General features: G+C 33.2%; 1 protein-coding gene across 4 annotated transcripts; it reads right to left on the minus strand.

The window, feature by feature from the left end:
- Positions 1 to 6: 6 nt before the first annotated feature.
- On the minus strand, positions 7 to 18,864 carry LOC116340219 (sodium-dependent neutral amino acid transporter B(0)AT3). Of its 4 annotated transcripts, XR_004201063.1 has the most exons (12): positions 18,293 to 18,864; positions 9,530 to 9,944; positions 5,511 to 5,743; positions 4,756 to 4,974; positions 4,331 to 4,683; positions 3,905 to 4,257; positions 3,642 to 3,801; positions 3,403 to 3,565; positions 3,118 to 3,318; positions 2,806 to 2,871; positions 1,776 to 2,306; positions 968 to 1,081 (listed from the first exon to the last, which is right to left on the minus strand). XR_004201063.1 is itself a non-coding variant. In XM_031766571.1 (11 exons), the coding sequence occupies exons 2-11, from the start codon at positions 9,819 to 9,821 to the stop codon at positions 935 to 937; spliced, it is 2,187 nt and encodes a 728-aa protein (XP_031622431.1). In that variant the 5' UTR covers positions 9,822 to 9,944; positions 18,293 to 18,863; the 3' UTR covers positions 7 to 934. The 4 variants fall into 4 exon arrangements, 3 of the variants coding, with proteins under 3 accessions (XP_031622431.1, XP_031622432.1, XP_031622433.1); XM_031766571.1 differs by lacking the exon at positions 1,776 to 2,306 and having other exon boundaries at positions 7 to 1,081; positions 18,293 to 18,863; XM_031766573.1 differs by lacking the exon at positions 968 to 1,081 and having other exon boundaries at positions 2,261 to 2,286.
- Positions 18,865 to 19,200: the final 336 nt, after the last annotated feature.

Genomic DNA, 19,200 nt, shown 5'->3' on the forward strand with positions numbered 1-19,200 from the left:
AATTAGATATTGAAACTGGTCTAAATTCAATTTTGAATATTCCATGCTAGAACAAAAAAAAGTACCCCATTTCTTATAATCTATCTGATCAATATGAATGGCAAAACGAAAAGGTGATGTCAAAATGTATGTGCTTACTAATTTCTTTTTACATAATTCCAAACCGAAAAAAAAGTGTTGTCAATTTTTTGAATGTTCCAGCCAGTGAATGATGTTAATGTTTTTTTTCGGATATTCTCAAAATTGATTGGAAATCAAAAAAAGGCAATAAAAAACCACGGTTAAATGTTTCGCTTGGCCGTATCTGAATGAATACCATCCATGGGAAACATGGAAATAACGTCTAGTTTTGCTCTCATTATGTTTTGTTGGGTTTTTTTGTCACAAATAACATTCACTAATCTAACTTATCAATTAAAGTTAAATTCTAGATTTTCTATCTCACATTTTTTTTTATTTATCTGTCTTATCATAATTGATAATTTTTTTGATGTATTTTTTTTTGTTTGGACTATTTTCTGTTATTCCTTGTCAATGAGAGTTTGTTTGCGTGTATGGGTGGATTTTTTTAAAAATATAATATCTTTTTAAAAAATTATTTTTTGAATCCGTTTTAACTAAATTGTGAGTCTAAATTATGTAATGGGATGAACATTTTACATTCACAACGTAAATTTTGTTTATTTCCAATACTTTTCAGTAACATTATCTATTCAAAGTAAGATTATTTGTTGTGGGTATGATCTGCAGGAACTGGGGGTCGATTGTTAAGCAGTTTGGAGCAAAAAACCCGTCTGAAAATCGGGAGAGATGTATTTCAATTCTACCACTGATGTTATTTCCAGCTTTGTAAACTTTCCATAATTTTCGATTGTTCGTCTGATGATTTCACACACGTTACGGCCTAAAGTGTTAATCGGAATGGTGTGAGTGTTTAGTATACATTTTTGGTTGCCTTCAACGGTGAATGATTGCGTATCATATTGAGTTTGCCGATCATGGGTGGCAAATCGTCATCATCATCGTCGTCTGAGTCGCTTCGAGCTGATACTCGTTGGAAATCTCCATTGAATTCTTCATCCTAGATTCCAAAATGCAAACAATAAAATGATATTATCATCGTACAACAAATGAAATCAAAGCTTCATTGGTGTTGGTGTATTAAGTTAATCTATTAACTACGTTCTCTTTTCAATAATTCTTTGAATGGATTAAGATAGATTTAAGCCAACAAGGCAATCTTCACTGAACTAAAAATAAACGCAAAAACAAAATCTTATACAATCTACAAGTGTAATTTTTGTTCGGCACACTACGGTGGCAGTGGATAATAAAATATAAGCCAAATTAAGTAAATTAGTTGAGTCAGTCAGTCAGATTATAACGGGTGAGTTTGTGTGTGAGCGGTCAAAAATATTAGAAACTGAACATAAAGTGAAAATAAATAAAATTTGCGTGACGTTGTCGCACCACCGATGTTGTGGGTCGTTTTGTTCGCATCAATTTGCAGGGAAATTTAACGAAAAATTTCACAAAATAAAATTCAGCATAATAACAAATGACTCTTCTTTTTTTTTTAAATAGGAGATAGTTCAAAATTCTCTTCATTGAAGTAAAGAAAATATTCAATAAAATCAAAATTATGCTGGATTTTATAATGAATTTTCATAATCATGCAAAGAACATCAGATTGAACGACAGCGAATATGTAAATTTTGATTTGTTTCGCCACGCGCAATATGCAAAATTCGTGCACATGAAACAAAATTAGTTACCGGTTGTTTCTTTTTCGTCGTTTTCCATATCCTTCTGTGCATGTTTCATTTTTGTATACCTTCCGCACTTAGTTACCATGATGATTGTTCATTTTTTTTTGGTCGGTTCCGTAGTGTGAAAAAGAATGCACGCGCTCAATCTTACTTCATATTCACTCTAGCGATGATCGGTTACAGTTTACACTCTCATATATCTCTGGGGGGGAAGGGGTCGGGTGTCTCGCGATCGTGAACATGGATATTTATATATGTGGGTTGATCAATGGTTTTGATGAAGCAATTGGCCGAAATTGGTGTGGAGGTGAGCACAACAACGAGTGTGTGTGTGTGTATATATTTGTGTGTGTAATTGGTTTCAGTTTGTTTGTATCATACTTCGCTTGTGTTTTTTGTCAATTTTACTTTCGGGAGGAGGTGTAAGTGTATATTATTTTTTGTGGTGTTTTTTTGTATTTGTGTCATTTATATATGGATTTGATTTTTTGTTTTGTTTGCTTTCGGTATTTTATTTCTGGAGTGAGAAAATTAGATCTTTAGCGCATGATTTAAAATATTTTTTTTTGTAATTTTTGTTTTTACACAGACAAAGACATGATGCAGAACAACATAGGAAGAAATGCATGGAAAAAAGAAGAAGATGAGATAGAAATCACATTAGCAATGATTTTTAGTAAATGGAATGAAAATTGGTCACTGTCACTTTGATTTCAATCGCAATTCGCATTAAAAGAGGCCCGAATCAAAAACGAAACAGATCCGAATCCACTAAAAATGTGTGTTTGAATTGAGAATCAACAAAGTTACAGAGAAGAAAAATGAAATAAAATTACAACGAAAAAATAGATAAAAATTTCCATGGCATGTTTTTTTTTTAAACAAAAGAGCCAAATTTGATTTGAATTCAAACATAAAAATGACAGAAACAAAAATTTATGATGAGCAAAAAAATAAAGCATGATGAATACATAAAACACACAGATAGAAAGAAGAAAATTCAAGATTCATGGTCCACATCCGAAGTAAAACTTACATCGAAATCCCCGATTGTAAACCGTGTTGCTAGTGAATCGGTTGGCGGTAAATCAGGACTAATCACCTATTTTGGTTTTTGGTTCGATTTTGTTGGCGTGCATCAAACACAATAATTTAAATGAGTGTTTTTATATAATTGTTTGTCGTTTAACAAAAATGTGTAAAAATAAATAAATAAATAAATTACGGTCAGGTTAGTCAGTGAGTTTAGTTAAATTAAACAAATAACACACAGACATATTTTAAACCGATTTTTTACAAACTGAAAACAAAAAATTGATTGGGAACAAAGAATAACATTTTTACTTACATCATCGTCGTCCATCATTTGCTTTGTTGAAGCGGTTGTTTCATTCCTTCGAATTGAACCTTGATGTATGTCCAAGTCAACTTTAAGTATTTGGAAGCGTCGCAATAGATAAACAAGTGGTATTGGCAGAACTCCAGCTATTATCATTGACACACCAATGCCCATAACCCAACTGGGATATTCGGTTGGTATAGTAGTCGACTGAAAATGTGCAATAAAACGTCGTTTATGACTTTTGAGTTTGTAATGAAGAAAAAAAAATTGATGCGAAAAAAAGATCCATACCTCTGCTGGACTGTACGCACTGTATGTGGGTTTGTCAATTGCTAAGCACACAATTGAAGATATCAGAATGCAAAACATGATGGCTGGCCCAATATATCGCCATGTCCATTGCCAATACAAGCCCGGACGATAGCCGGTCATTTGGTAAATATCTTCGCTAAATCTTGAATAATAAAAATCATTCCATTAAAATCAATTCAAACGCTGCATAATGTTAAATTAAAATTGAAGGTTCATACTTTTCGTGTCCGTATATGTAAATCACAGAGATCATTTCCATCAAAGCAATCACGACCAAGCCGATGGTGCCAGCAAATGAATCAAACATTTTCAACCAATATTCACCAGCGCCCGTACAGAAAATTAGACCGACGATAAAACAGAACAGACATACCGTTGCTGAAGCGAACACATAGACGAAAAATAATAATAACGGAAAGCGATTAGCATAACTATGTCAATCCCCCCTCCTAATATGACGATTATTTTAGATGATTCATACCAGTTACATATTGTTTCCGTAGTCGTTTGAATATATCGATGTCGAATAGTGTGCACAACATTCCCTCCAGAAGACCAATTTGTGATCCAAGACCCAACGATAGTAACATTGTGAAGAACAGCACCGCCCAAAATGGTGCACCCGGTAGATTCACAATGGCCTGCGTAAATACAATGAATGCCAAACCGGTACCTTCGGCCGCCTCACTCAACTGATACTCGATCGTACAATTGGGTGATACACCCCATTTCATTTCGTCCGATTTATTCAATTTACTCATTGCATCAAGGTAAATTGAATGTGTTACATTTGATGCTTCCAACGCTCCATTATGGAATAGTATTTGCATATTTCTATATAGTCAAAATACAATCTATATATTAGCACAAACATTTAATTTAAAGAAAGTGATAAATCGTAACTTACGTTTTTTCACACCGTGCTAAATCGGTAGTGGCCTTAAATCCTAATATCGAAAATATGACAACGCTCGCATAAATGGCAGTGAATGCATTACAAAAGGAAACCAATAAAACGTCACGAACGCAATGGTTTTTCGGTGTATTGTAACTTCCAAATGCAATCAATGAACCAAATGCCAAACCAAATGAATAAAAAACTTGTGTCGCCGCATCCAGCCAAACCATCGGTTTTAATAATTTCTTCACATCTGGCTTTAACATGTGGGCCAAACCTTCACTCGCTCCTTCTAACGTTATTCCACGAATGAAGAATATTGTCAACACAATATACGGAAACAATGATGTGAACCACACAATCTAACATAAAATGAAGAAAATGTGATATTAATCAATTGATATACAACAACCATAAATAGCCATCACACTTACATTTCCCGAACTTTGAATGCCTTTCATCACAATCAAAAAAACAATTGCCCATGCGGCAAACAAACAAAGCACAATCCACCATTTTAAACCGCCACTATCTTCCATTGACGGTGATGCGTCAAGCGTTGTGTGATACCAAAAGTATGTTGTGGACGATTTACATTCCGGTTCAGTGGTTGTTTCGTTGAATAACGGGCATTTGGCCCACGGCAATTCAATCTAAATAATACAAATGAAAATATGATACAAAATAAACTAGTTACTAAAGAAAATAAAAACATTTGTTGCTCTTAACAATAGGAGGGACTCTCCAAAAACCCTCTTAAGGCTTAATGAGTTCAATCCCACTTAATAAAATCAGATTTTATCGTTTTCGCCAATTTTCACATTTTTTGGTCTTATTATTTTTCTATATCTATACATTGAAGGACACAACGAAAACAAAATTTATGAAATAAGCTATATGACGAGAGGCTTGAGAAAATTTACCGGAAAAACACTTCAGACAGCGTAAACAATTCAAAATAGAAGTCAAACATTGCAAAGGCAACAAAGACGTTTAAGAAAGAAAACATTTATAATTTAAAAAAAACACACAACCAAATTGAATCAATGCCTTGGGCATACTCAAGCAGAAATAGAATGTTTGTTTTTCCGTTGTATTGTATGTTTTGAACATGCTTTCTTTTTTTGTTAAAAGCATTTTAAATTGTTGTTTAACAACGAACGCCCAAAAGTATATAAATATACATTACCCGAAAACTATTGAGCAAGTAGAAAAAGCACCAGGTAATCACAACATTATAGTAAAGTGTTACAAACAATGTGACAATACAGGATGATATCCCGATGCCACCCAGCCACGGATGTATTGTATTCCAAACGCCTAATGAACCCAATCGCATTCGCTGACCAATACCCAATTCAATCAAAAACAATGGAATCCCCTCCAATATCAACATCACAAAAAATGGTATCAGAAATGCACCTGCAAAGAAAAAGAAAAACGCCACAACAATTTGAAAAACATTACACGAATTATTACCAACAATACGATCTTATATCTACAGGGTCAAATACACTATTTTTGGATATGCACGCGCACTCAATGCTTTTGGCCATTTTTTGCGCGCTTGATTATTCGAAGACTAGATCGACCACCTGATATTGAATATGAATGTATGCCACACAATGTTTCTTAAACGAGAGAGAGAGAGAGAGAGGAGGGGGCAAAGGAGTCTCATTTTCTTTTTCGAAAAGAAAGACATTTTGGCCTCAAGCTAGTGATAACGTGATAGACTATATAATGTGTGTACATTTTCATCCACAATATGTTCTTTTTTATGATTTGTTTTTTTATTAATTTGTCCATAAATTGTGAGAGATTGTTTAACCAAAACGGAGTTTATTGTGGTAGTCAAAACAAACAAGTATAAACTGATTCCGAAAAATAATGAAAATTGAATTCATATTTAAACCGCACTTTGTTATACATTGACATTGATCATAGTTCGATCTATCTTTCGTGTGATTTTTGGGGGTTGCTTCCGTTTTTATTTTAAAATAACAGAACATTCACAAAATAACAACGTAAGAAAACGAAAGCGAATAGAAAAAGCTGCTCAGCCAAACAATGTCGTTCAGCCAATTGCTGCATATCCAAAACTGCCGCAACTACGTTTAGTTTATAGTTCGTTGTGGTTTCAATGATAGGCCATTGTGAGAATTTTGATGAAGAAATCCATCCATCACTAAAGCGTCAACGACCACTACCTCATGTCCAGCCACATGATAAAACAGCCGACGAAGATGACAATTGGTACGACGAATGGTTCTATGAGTATCACGACGAGTGGTACAACGTGGCGGATATCGGCGAAGACATTTGGCATATGCTTGATAATTAATGAACAAACGCCGACGTCATTTAGTATTAAGATTAGAGATAATTAGATAATAATTGGGTTTTGATGAATCAAATTGTGGATCATTGGGATAGTCGTACAACTGCACCGTGTACATCTCGTACCTTTATAGGTGAGTAAAATTTATTGAAAAAAGTGCAATACTAGTGACTATGAATCGAATCAACTTTTATACAGACAATATATTTAGCTGCCATCATCTGGATATTTCAGCTCATCTGGATGCCGTCAGCAGATGATGCGAAGTGAAAACAATAGAATCGATTGTTATAGTAATACCAGTATATAGCAAGCTTATATACCTATAACAATATTGTTTTCACTTTGTATCATCTGCTGAAGATATCCAGATGAGCTGAAATATCCAGGTGACGACAGCTAAATATATTGTCTGCTTTTATATCATGCTAATTGCATTTTTTTTCCATTGGTGACGTTGAATATGACTGAAACTACGCATAAATCCGACCCCAAAATCGACCGTAAACTTATGCCAGGCAATGGATGATTTTGTGTTGGAAAAGCTCAATTTGGATATATTAATTTCACGTGATTTTTCCATTCATATGAATTCATTTTATTTTTTACTTCAATAACATTAAAAACGAAGTAGATGGTTAAAGATATTGGACAAACTAAAACCACAACACAAAACAAATATTTTCGTATTTAATGATTTATGCATTCATCAATCGGTCGCACTATTGATGCGCTGACATGTTTATAACTCGAGTTGTAAATGAGTTTTGTATGTAAACAAACATGAATGATTATCCGTTTTCAGTTTGTGTCATCGAAATCGAAACACTCGAACGATAGAAAAAAGAAGAAAACTTTGGTAAAAGCAATGAAAAAAAAAGCAGCGACACAGGTATTAAATTGATTTGTTGCTTACTCTTTCCATCTATTTCTGTTTGTCATTCAATCATCGACGAATACATCGGCAACGATGAACAAACTCAATCTAATCGGTCACACATAAGGTATCAACAACTTAACAACCAGTGAATATGCTCTTGAACTTTTCACATTTATCTTTCGTTAATTTAAGAAATCAACCACCGTCATGATTCCGCACAGTGTTTTTGGAAAAATTTCATTGGAAATTATTTGTGAAAGCTTTACATTATATTCCATCACATCATCCATTGGTATTTATTTATACAGAATAACACAAGCACAGACACAGTTTATTGTAGACGAAAATGGATATTTTATCTTGTTAGACGAAACATCTGAAATCGTTACACACACGGGCAACGAGTCAATTTCGTTTGAAATGACCATTTTCCATTAAATTGAAGTTAACATACATAAAAAAAATACACACTGAAAGCTCAGTTCATGATCAATCTATAAAATTCTATTTCATTTTCGAATATTATATGGTAACGAATGTTCTTTTCTTCAAACGAGTTTGAATCATTTGCTATTTTCATTTAAATTCGGAACAGTGGAAAATTTTTTTAGACTTAATAAACGAAAAAATATATATCTTTATATTTATAAAAACAAAAAATCAAGTGCCCGATTTATAAAACATTTTCAAGTCGAAGATATATCTATAGTCAAAGAATTCGAAATTCATGGATCCGATATTTCTTTGAATGATATCTCAAGTCAATTGTTATCAACGACTCATCTTAAATATCCAATTTGTTAAAAAATAAGATGAGGCGCACTTTTGATTTGTGGCCATTTAACATCGAGCACAAGTTCAATCTTGTTTGAGATATAGCTTAAAATCTATGAAAATTCCCAAATGATTTTCGTTTAATGCTCGAAAATCGTTTGGATCTAGATTCAGATGCATAGAAACATGTATACATACGCAAATTAAAATTATCCATAATAAACTGAATGCGATAATTGAATATAGTTATTATAAAAAGAATACATAAAACTCAAGAAACAGATTGCCTCTCGTTTCGCGTTTTCGAATAAGTCTCAAGGATTTCAATAAAATATCGAAAAACAATCTGGCATTTTTATTGAAAACAATCACTTAATTCTTATTACAAGTTTTGTATTTAATGTTCAAGGTCAGTTAAAAGTAATTTTTCAATAAATAATAAAATTTACAACGCAAAAATAACGGTGACGTTGCGTTAACTTGAGGAGGAAATATGAAACCTTTTTATAAATGTTACTAATGAAAACTGTAACTTTTTAGTCATTTCAGTGTCAAACTGAATGTAAATTATATGCATAGCTTCCAATTAAAATTATAGAGACTCGCATCAAAAGGTCTTCAAACTAACATATTTGTTGCTTTGCTTGAGATGCCGGGCCATAGTCAACCCGCGAACAGTACGGATCCTTCAGTCGATGAAATTGTTTCAAAAAGTACATATTATTTAAATCAATTCCATGGCAACACATCGATTGTTATTATTGTTTTTTTTTTTTTAATTCAATTGTATTTGTAGTTCTTCAACATTTTTTCAGTGACACGGGAGTTTCAAAAAGAGCAAAAAAAAACTATTGTATCACACGAAATACTTAGAATAATGTGGACGCACTCGTCAACCGCATTAACAATATTACATTTTCTCTCTCTCTCGTCAGTTAAGGCACACATAGTTCCATTTATTTTCACCTCCTTTTGCAAACGCAACTTTTTTTCCTTTACAATCCAAGCAATTTGTCTTCATTAAGAACAAGGTCAAAAATTCACAGAAAATAAAAACTTAAAATTTTATAAACGATGTGTGCTGGTTTTATTTTGGCACTAAAATCGATTTCGTTTGCATTCATGTTGAAATGAGTTCAAATTCAATTGACCATTATTCATTTTATTGAAGGTAATTTTGTATGCGCATAAGTCAATGAAAAAAAAATCAACTTACCGCCACCGTTTTGTTGGCACAGATATGGAAATCGCCAAATGTTTCCTAAACCAACTGAATAACCAATAATACTGAGGAAAAATTGCATTTTTCCCGACCACGCGGCTCGATCATCATCACCGCCACCATTTCGTCCGCATACCGAACCATTATTTGATGCAATTGAATTCCGTTGTGATGCTGATAAAACGATTGTTACGCCATGTGTACCATCGCCGCGAGCACGTGTATTAAGTGGTGCCATTTCATGACCATTCCTTGGGCCATTTATCGATTCCAATTTGGCCGTCATAATTTCGACGCTTTTCAAACGAATTGAATTGCGGTCCGAATTTTCGTCGTCGTCGGCGGTCTTTCGGATTTTTTCTTCTCCTACCCAGTTTTTGCCAAAATGTGTTCGCCGTTTTTCGTGTGTCTGAAATGAAAAAAAAAATCAAAGAAAAGAAAAATTCAATTATGTATGTTGTATTATGCATGTTATGTTATATTTTATCATGTGTTTTATTGTTGTCGAATTAAGAAGTTTAACACGAAAAGTCGAAGCCGAATAAAAAGCCCTGTTCAATTTGTGAAATAAAGTCAGTGAAAATGCACATCGACGCAACTCTTTACGAATATTTTGTTTTTGTCTTCAAAATTCACATACACAATATTCAATTTGTGCGAATAATTATGGAACCCCATAAATTAAAGCCAAATTTTTGGCTGCCATCACTTTATCCTTCATTGTGTATGTTTGCACGCGCGCTCATTCCTTTCATTGAAACTTCCTTCGCACAAAGTTTAATTTATACGCATTCTCTGATCGCATGCACACACACAACCAATGTTATAAGTACATATTTGCTTTTCTTCGATTCGATGTCTTCCTCTTCTGTTGCCATCATATCAACTAAATAAACATTCGGGTAGATTTTTCTCATTTCGAATATAATAAGTCCGTTTATTTTTGGTCTAGGTCGTCTCATAAATTCATGGCCAATATTTAAATGTATGAAACAAAAAAAAATATACATGACAGGCACAGATATTTGCATCGAAATGCCATCGTTGTCATAGCAATCGATGATAATTGCTCATCACATTGGCCAGTGAGCCACATAATGGAATTTCTCCTTTCACATGAATGTGTGCAAATTAATTATTCATTTGATGTGACTAGATTCTTGTGAAACGAGGAATTTGGCCCCGACTTTAAACATACGTATTGTTTGAGGGCAATCGAGTGAGTGACTGCTTGAGAGAGAGGTAGAGAGTGGGAGAAATATATACAAAAGTGGCAAATATAATCACTTGTTCTGATGCGACTATGTATAAGTATGACATTGATTGCAGTATTGCTGCAGTAAAACCTTAATAAAGTTAAAAACTGATATGGCACACTTTGAAATTTAATTATAAAAAGAAAAATCATTTGCATTCTTGTTCCTGATTCGAACTTATGAAATTCGAAACATCGTTGACTAAAAATGCACCTATTTGTTTATATTCTGCGGTGACAAGCTATCTTTTTTTTAAATGGAAAATGTAATCAATTGAAACCAATACACATACAAACACACCTTCAAACCATGACCTTTCTCTCGAATTGATTCATTCTCGCTTCCCTCTCGCTCTCTATCTCTATCTTCATCGATTATGCTCCGGATAAATATTCCGTCTATTTACTCAGCAAATAATTATCGGACCATCATTAAAAAGGCGTACGTTTATCCATTTCCGATTAGTTCAAATCAAAATCAATGTTTGTATTTTGTATGCATGCCCAATGTTGAAGAAGCAGAGGACAATATTTGGGAAAAAAATCTTAAAATGTGAATACTTGCATTTAACCCCCAAGGCCCAAGCCGAGCGATAAATCCCACGATTTGTAAGGGGTTTTTCACAAGTAAGTGAAAAACTTTTTTCTGCTATTCAAATTGTGAGGTAGACAGAAATCCTATCAATTTGCTAATAGTGATCTAAAAGAAATCAATTTTTGCTACCGATTTCCGAGAGAAAATTTCTTTCGATTTGCTAGGATTTTGTTTGGCGGATGGATCCCCTTTCCTTAAATTTTCTCCGTGCCCATGTATGTTTAACAAGGATACACATTTCCATCCAAAAATGCCTCAGAGTTACGGTCCATTCGTGCAGAATACACACAATATATATAGCAATGTGATTCCGGCAATTCATTGAATGAGATTCCGAAAATAACACGCAATTTATCATATTTTCTTTGCCATCTGTGTGACAGCAGTAGCAGTACCAAGTATCATGCTAAATAAATTGTGTGAGAATGAGAAGAAGCAAAATATGCGTAGTTAAACATTGATGTGTACTATTGCCGTGGATTATGCGAACAAGGAGAAAAACAAGCGAATTAAGTATCAAAAACATCGGTATACATGCTTATTATTAAGGATTTTCTTCATTAGAAAATAACAAGATAAAATAGTAATTTTCTTTGATTTCCTTCATTTTTAAATTTAAAATGAAGAATGTGATCATCAATTATATATGAATTCAATTAAAACAATGTGTACATTTGTTTTAGTGACATCACATAACATTTTGCAACTAAAACTCAGTCTTATACACATCTAAAAACAGACATCAATCCACAAATATACAACGAATTCAAACGATGTCTTTGTGCTAGTATATTATGTGACTTGATTTGCAAAGCGTTATATTGAGGCGCGATACCGAAATTGCCGCGTTCGACAAAAACAGCAAAAAGAGGCACGTAGAGAAAAAAATATATGCATAAGATGGAACAAAAGCCACTGTACACAATGCCAAACATATATGTGTACGCGACAAGGCCGACATTGAGCATGGCGAAGGTAATATACAGTGGGTAAGAGGGAAAAACTGGATACTTTACAACACCGAAATCTGGCTGTTCGTGTTCTTCACACATCACTATTATTGAAAATGCATTTATTCGCAACCAGACACCATGTGTTCTTTTGATTATTTCACTCTATGGTGGAAACGAGTAAAGGAAATGAAAATTGGGAATTGAGACGTGCGCGGGGAGAAACAGTAAGAAACAAAGCTGAAAACAAAAAATAAAACAAATGCCATACAAACATCATATTCAGGTAAACAAATCAATACTCCAGCGTTAATTTTTTTCTTCTATTCTTGTTCATTTTGATTATAAATACAATTTTGATGCATTCTGTGTTTGTATAACAAAGTCTAATTGTGCCTTTTGTCAATACGAATAGTTATTTTATAAATATGACGTTCTAAGCGGCTTTTGTAATAATTTATTTCAATTTTAAACGATACGAAAACGTCAATAATAAATCTATAAAAAAACATAAATGCGATAGTGGTCGTATGGTGCACATGTTTTAAATATGGCGAATATATGGCAATACGGCCAGAATTTAATTACTTAGAAATGGCATTATTCTCCATACGCTACGAAATGTCTTCACTCTAAGGAATTGTTATGTTGGTACTGAGTGGAAATTGCAGTGAAAAAATTGTACAAAATTCAACATGAATACTCTTTTTTTTGTCTGTTGGTATTTTGCAGGCAATTGAATTTTTCGTTTGAAAAGTGGAAAATGCAAGCTTATATTAATATGTTTGTTTCCTTTACTATGTTATCAAAATCTACTTTTCCACATCCAATGTCAACGATAAAAGGCGGCGCTAGACCAAATGTAATTTACACTTTATTTTCTCTTCTTTTGCTTCACTTTCATCCGTTCGGGGTGATTTATGTGTATATAGCTTATAGTTTGTGCTAAAGAAAAAAAATATCGATATTTCACGTGAATTCGGTTGTATGACCAAAACGGAAGACACACTGGTTTTTCTATGCAAATAGTGGTCATGGATATTTTTAGAGCCACGTATATTTACAGTACAGTCGATATCGGGTCAGAGTATATCGCATCTTCATTTGTATGCAAATGAAGTAATGCCTCAAACGGAATTAAGTCAATGTGATGCGCTCACATATATAGATATTTATATGCGGCACCCTCCAATTAAAAATAAAAATGGATTTAAAACCTAAATTTAGATCGAAATACGATACAAAATAGTAACAACAAAATATTGTGCAATTTGCACTGTTTGCACATTTTTTTAATGACGAACCATTTTTAGATTTAAATGAATCAAACAGAGATGAATAAATGAGTGAATGTAAGTAAGGTCCGCACTGAATTTCATTCGCTCACTTCAATTTCCACTGAACTGACATCAGTGAATCAATTTTACGAACGTTAGTTATCATGCATCGCGTTTTTCATTCATCGACACTTTTCACCTGAATTTTTCGTATAAATGATGTTTCGCTCGAAAAACACTGATCTGAATTGGTTGAATAAAATTACCTTTGACATTTATGAGAGATGAATACAAACAACCATTTGGTCATGCCATGAAAATGATTATCGATGTAATAAATCGCAAATCAATCAAATTTTATGAATAGAGCATGGTAATGGATTCAACCATTGGCCATTTCGATGCCGAATTCAATAAATAAAAAGATATCCCATATGCAGTGCAACGGGATGAAAAAATTGGTGATCGAATTTTCTGTGTCCTTGCCCGAGTACGACCCGAAATTATTTTTTTTACCTAAACCCGTGATTCCCCGAAAAAATGGTTATAAAATTATTTTTTTCTGTTTTTCGCGAGATTTTCTAATTAATTTCCAAAAAAAACTCGATTTTGGGCTAATCGGACTCGGACGCCCATGATACCGAACGTCCGAAATATCCGAACAATCCGAACACCCGAAGCATCTGGCCCGAATCCCGCCCGACCCGAACCTTTTTCGGGTCGGGCTCGGGCGGTCATCGGTAGGGCGTTTTGGTCGGGGCCTCGTTGCGACCTCTGATATGCACACATAGTGAGATCGATAGATAATGGAGAAAAGTGTCATTGGGTTCATTGTTTTGCGGCAGGTAATTTTCTGTCTGCCATTCACAATATTGACTATCTCATAAAAAATAAATACATATTTTATCATCAATGGAATCAAAACATTGAAACACAACCATTCCATCGTCCGATGGCTCGCAATAATTTTCAAATATGAATTAGGTTGCACATTAAGTGGACCACTGAACATGCTTACATTTAATAGTGATCGCGTGATTTTTGTCCATAATCGATAGCAGAGGTTGCAAGTGCACACATACTAATAATCAAAACTTTAATGACGGCAATTAATTGTCTGTTAAGATGCTGCGTGTGCTAAATAATTCTATTGAAAACGAATAAAAAACAACATTATCCAAAATATTCATGAATACAAAGTCATATTCAAATGACAAATGTATATGTTGGTGAAAATATTTATTAGAAATGTTTTATTTTTTTCTTCGAATTCTTGAAAAATGCCATCGTCAACATAAAATAACGGAAAATCCAAAATTTATGATTGAATCAATGGCCAAAAAATGAACAACAAAAGAATAGAACGAGACCAAGGACATTTCGCTATATATCAAATCATAGGAAAAGCAAAAGCAAAAAATCAAGAACACTGATTTCCGACGAAGAAATAATTGCCAAAAAATATGGCACCCAGTTTCTTCATACTCCCAATCCAACGATCCCTTGCAAAAGCTTCACATCAAAAAAATATTGAAAATCAAACATCATATGATAACGTTGTTCGCATAGATACATCCAGAGTGATGCTAAGACTATGGCACCAAGTAGTTCTTTTGTTACAACTGTGACATCGACCGTATCAATTGTAATCACTTTTCAAAGTCAAGTCGCTCATATTTATTGATATTTTCTAGATAACAAGTGACACAATTGTTAGATAGAAGGAAACATTTTTTTATATATTTTAAAGTTAAAAATTGAGAACGGACGATATGAAAAAGGAAATGGTGCCAATCTTTTTTTTTCGCTTCGATTAGTATCGTTTATCGATATCCAATTATAAACTGGATAAAATTCTATGCTATTTAAATATCACACTGCATTACATTTTACAATGTCGGAAATATATTCCGTCATAAAGTTATTTCATTCAGTTTGAAATAGTATCGATATTGGCTGGCAATAGATCATAAAAAATACAAAGATTTAAAATGAACACGAAAAATCAGCTGAAACATATGATTTTCATTCGATTAACACAATTTTACTCCAATACTGTACATACCGACATAAACAGTGTTACACACAGAAACAACCATATTTTTGGCAGGTATTTACGGTATTTTCTAATATTAGTTGTTTTGCAGTTATTTTCTGCGTTATTCACATTTTCTTTATTAGATCTATCGATGAAAAAAACTTGTTAAAATGTGTAAACTTCAAATCAGATATGTAGAAGGAATCCGCTAAAACGGCTAATGTTATATTTTTATAGTGTTTTGAGGCGTATTTGTATAATTATTTACAAGCACATTGATTATTAATGAAATAAAATCGAAAATATCGCACAGAATGACTTAACGAAAAATATTTGATCCATCAGGAAAAAAAAACTCCAAAACATGATAAATAAATGTTCAAAGACTTTGATACAAATTAGTTTTGTGGTTGTAAAAGAAATTATAGTCAACATTTCGTGGTTACACACACCATCAGAATCACATTCAATATTTGTTTGAATTTGGCTTTTAGTTAAACGTATGCATATGATTTAAAAATAAATAATCAACCTCCGGTTGAATCGATAAAAATTGAAATTGTTGTTTCTAATAAAATTGCTAGTATCCAGACAGTGTGCGAATGACAAGTTGTCAACAAAACTTTGAAATACATAAAACATATATTAAATTATATTTAATGTTTTGTTACCCTTAACCTTGTCAACCAACATCCCTGATACCACGCCAGCCGTGTATCAATCACAATTATTTTTTTTCTTTCGACTGTACGCTTTTCACGTGGAGATTCTCTTTTTTTCGCAAAATCACACAATTATTTTGTGTTGGATGTATTTGCATTCAACAAAAATAGTTTCGGTTATGTAATGTTTATATTGCGTCCTGCTGTCAGCAAATGGAATTTATGCTGAACGAAAAATTTTATTTACGCAATAAATGTATCTGTAAGTGTTTGCTGTGTAAGCATCTATATGTAATAATTTGGTCTCAAAATGAATCAATTCGGAAAACTGGGTGTATATATATGTGTATGTGCCTGAGAAATAGAAAGACGAGTATTGATTTAGATGTAATGTGTCTGACGATTAAATCTGTATGCGCATAAACAATCGTAAAACTAAAATACCACACAAAGTAATCAATTGATTTGTAATGTGATAAAATGTGAAACATTTCAAAATTCTTCGAATTATAGTTGTACACGAAATCACTGTGAACACTAATTCGAATGTTTTAATAATTGTCTGGATAAGCCAAATATATATATATATATGTATATAAAAATAAATCGAACAATTTCACTTTAATCGGTCGATTGATTCGATTTCAATTTCATTTTGCGTCGAATAATGACCGAATCATCGGCGGGAGCAATTCATTGAAATGTTGAATGTTTTTTTTGCTTAAGTTTCAACCTCCCGACGGATTTAATGTACGAAGACGACGTCACTAAAATGTAAACCAATATACTACCACAACATCATTCATATCAAACTCCAGTTCTGCGTTCACACACACATACACATGCATCTATATATTTACGGAGAGGCATATAAGTTGCGGATGGAAAATTTTTCCAACATAAGATTTGTTGCGAAGACGTAAACGAAAAAAGAATCACACACCGAATTTCGGGATATGTTCGTGTTCCATTAGGCGATTGGCGATAGCAGTCCTTCTAGTTTTTTGTTGTAACGTAATGGTACATTTGCACAGTGTACCATAGACACCATGAAATAGTTGAACACGGTGGCTTGGCATGTGCGCGGTATAGTACATACTAGTCAACCGACAATTTTCCCATTCTCAATCATCTTACATGGGAGAAAGCTCAAAGATTCAAATTTTGATTGATTGAGAAAATTGCAATCAATTCAACGGTCTGAACGCTAACTTTCCTTCTCATTTCATTGGACACAGAATGGCGACCGAGAAGCAGATGGAATATGTAAACAACAATAAAGCTTTCGCAAATGCAAGCAAAACCAACCAAAGATGTGGCAACTTTTTGACTTAGAAGAAACATGGCAAATTCAAATCATGTGCATTTTCAATTATTCACAATATTCACAGCCTTTCAATTCCGTCTCAACATTTTCATTCATGTAAGTAATGATGATTAATGCGAAAACATTCAAGTAAAACTTATTGCGAATTGCATGCGCTTAGATTCATCCATCAACATTTGCAGCAAATCGGCGCGTATTGTTTTGTTTTTATAATACACACACATAAAAATCGGAATTGAAATCAACTTCGATACAAAATCGAATCAAATAACGAGTATATCAAAGTTCATGAAACACCTACGATTATTTTTTTTTTCTATCTTTGAATCTCATATCAACAGGAAACAACTTAAATCATATTAATAAGGCAGCATATTTTCTATAATGAGGATATATCATACACACACACACACACCCATCGAGAGTGAGAGAGAAAGGGAGTGTGGCAAAATCAGATAGAAAATGACACTTAATATAAATCAAATTGAAAACACTTTTTGCCTGATGACCTGCGATTCGATACTCTTCGTATGATCTATCCACCAAATTGACAAACTATGAATTGTTGTTTGCAATTTTTGTTTGACACAGACACTAACTCACTATATCAAATCCGTACAATGACAAAATAAATGTGAACCATAAATACTCACTTTTTATCGATTTGTTGTGATTTTGGTGTATTTTCTTCTTTGTCTTTCGCAGACAAACTGATGTAAGATGTAACAAAAATTCGTTTTATGATTTTTGGATAACTTTTGTATAGTTGTGTGTTTGTATGTGTATGTGTATTTTTTCTCCGGTGAATTGCAATTGATTTTCGATTAATTTTTTTTTATTAAACAATCGATTTAAACAAAACAATTCAAACTTTTTTACAGTGTTGATTGGTTGTAATTTACTGAAAAAAGAATTGTGTTTATCTGATGACTTAAAAAATCTTGGTTTTTTTGTGCCAAGACATTTCCTGCCGTCGTCCGTGTTTCTATTTACTTGGTAACAGTTTTAAGCAAACATAAATTCACGATTTTTGTGTTTTTTTTTTTGGTTTTGTGTTATCACTTTCGATGTCTATCACACACACTGAAATTAGTTTGTTTATTTATTTTATTCGTTTCGCGTGATTTTAATTCTTATTCAGTTATTAATTTTCTGATGGCGCGGAGACAGAGTTATATAATAAAAACGACCGAAAACAATAGCTTTTTGTAAGGGACTGACTCAATTCAAAATTCACCAACATGATTGAAGCTATAGAAATGTGCTGTGGCTCAATGCGATACGAATGAACGAGGGAATAGAGGTGTATTCGGATTCGCACACTTATATGTGAAACCATGTATATATATGTACATATTGCTTTATATAGATTTGGAAAACACGATGGCGCACCATATAGCTATATTCGTATATACGTGTGCATACATTATTTACGGCGTGAATGAGATATGTAGAGGAAAAAATCTGATGTGAAACAAAGACAAACGGATGCCAATGCTTTTCTATTGCGCATTTGGAATGAAAAAGAGGTTCAGAGGGTGAAAACACACCGAAACCATTC

The sequence above is a fragment of the Contarinia nasturtii genome, unplaced genomic scaffold (genome assembly GCF_009176525.2).
Source record: "Contarinia nasturtii isolate CC-2019 unplaced genomic scaffold, AAFC_CNas_1.1 Cnas_scaffold_630, whole genome shotgun sequence".
In the NCBI taxonomy this organism is placed as follows: domain Eukaryota; kingdom Metazoa; phylum Arthropoda; class Insecta; order Diptera; family Cecidomyiidae; genus Contarinia; species Contarinia nasturtii.

Excerpts from the sequence above, each read along its gene's own strand:
- LOC116340219 (XM_031766571.1), bottom strand. The coding sequence starts at position 9,821 with ATGACGGCCAAATTGGAATCGATAAATGGCCCAAGGAATGGTCATGAA. Across the intron at positions 2,872-3,117 it reads AAATGATGGACGACGATGAT|GTGATTAGTCCTGATTTACC; the intron begins GTAAGTAAAAAT and ends AAACCAAAATAG. Across the intron at positions 1,082-2,805 it reads TTACAATCGGGGATTTCGAT|GATGAAGAATTCAATGGAGA; the intron begins GTAAGTTTTACT and ends TTTGGAATCTAG.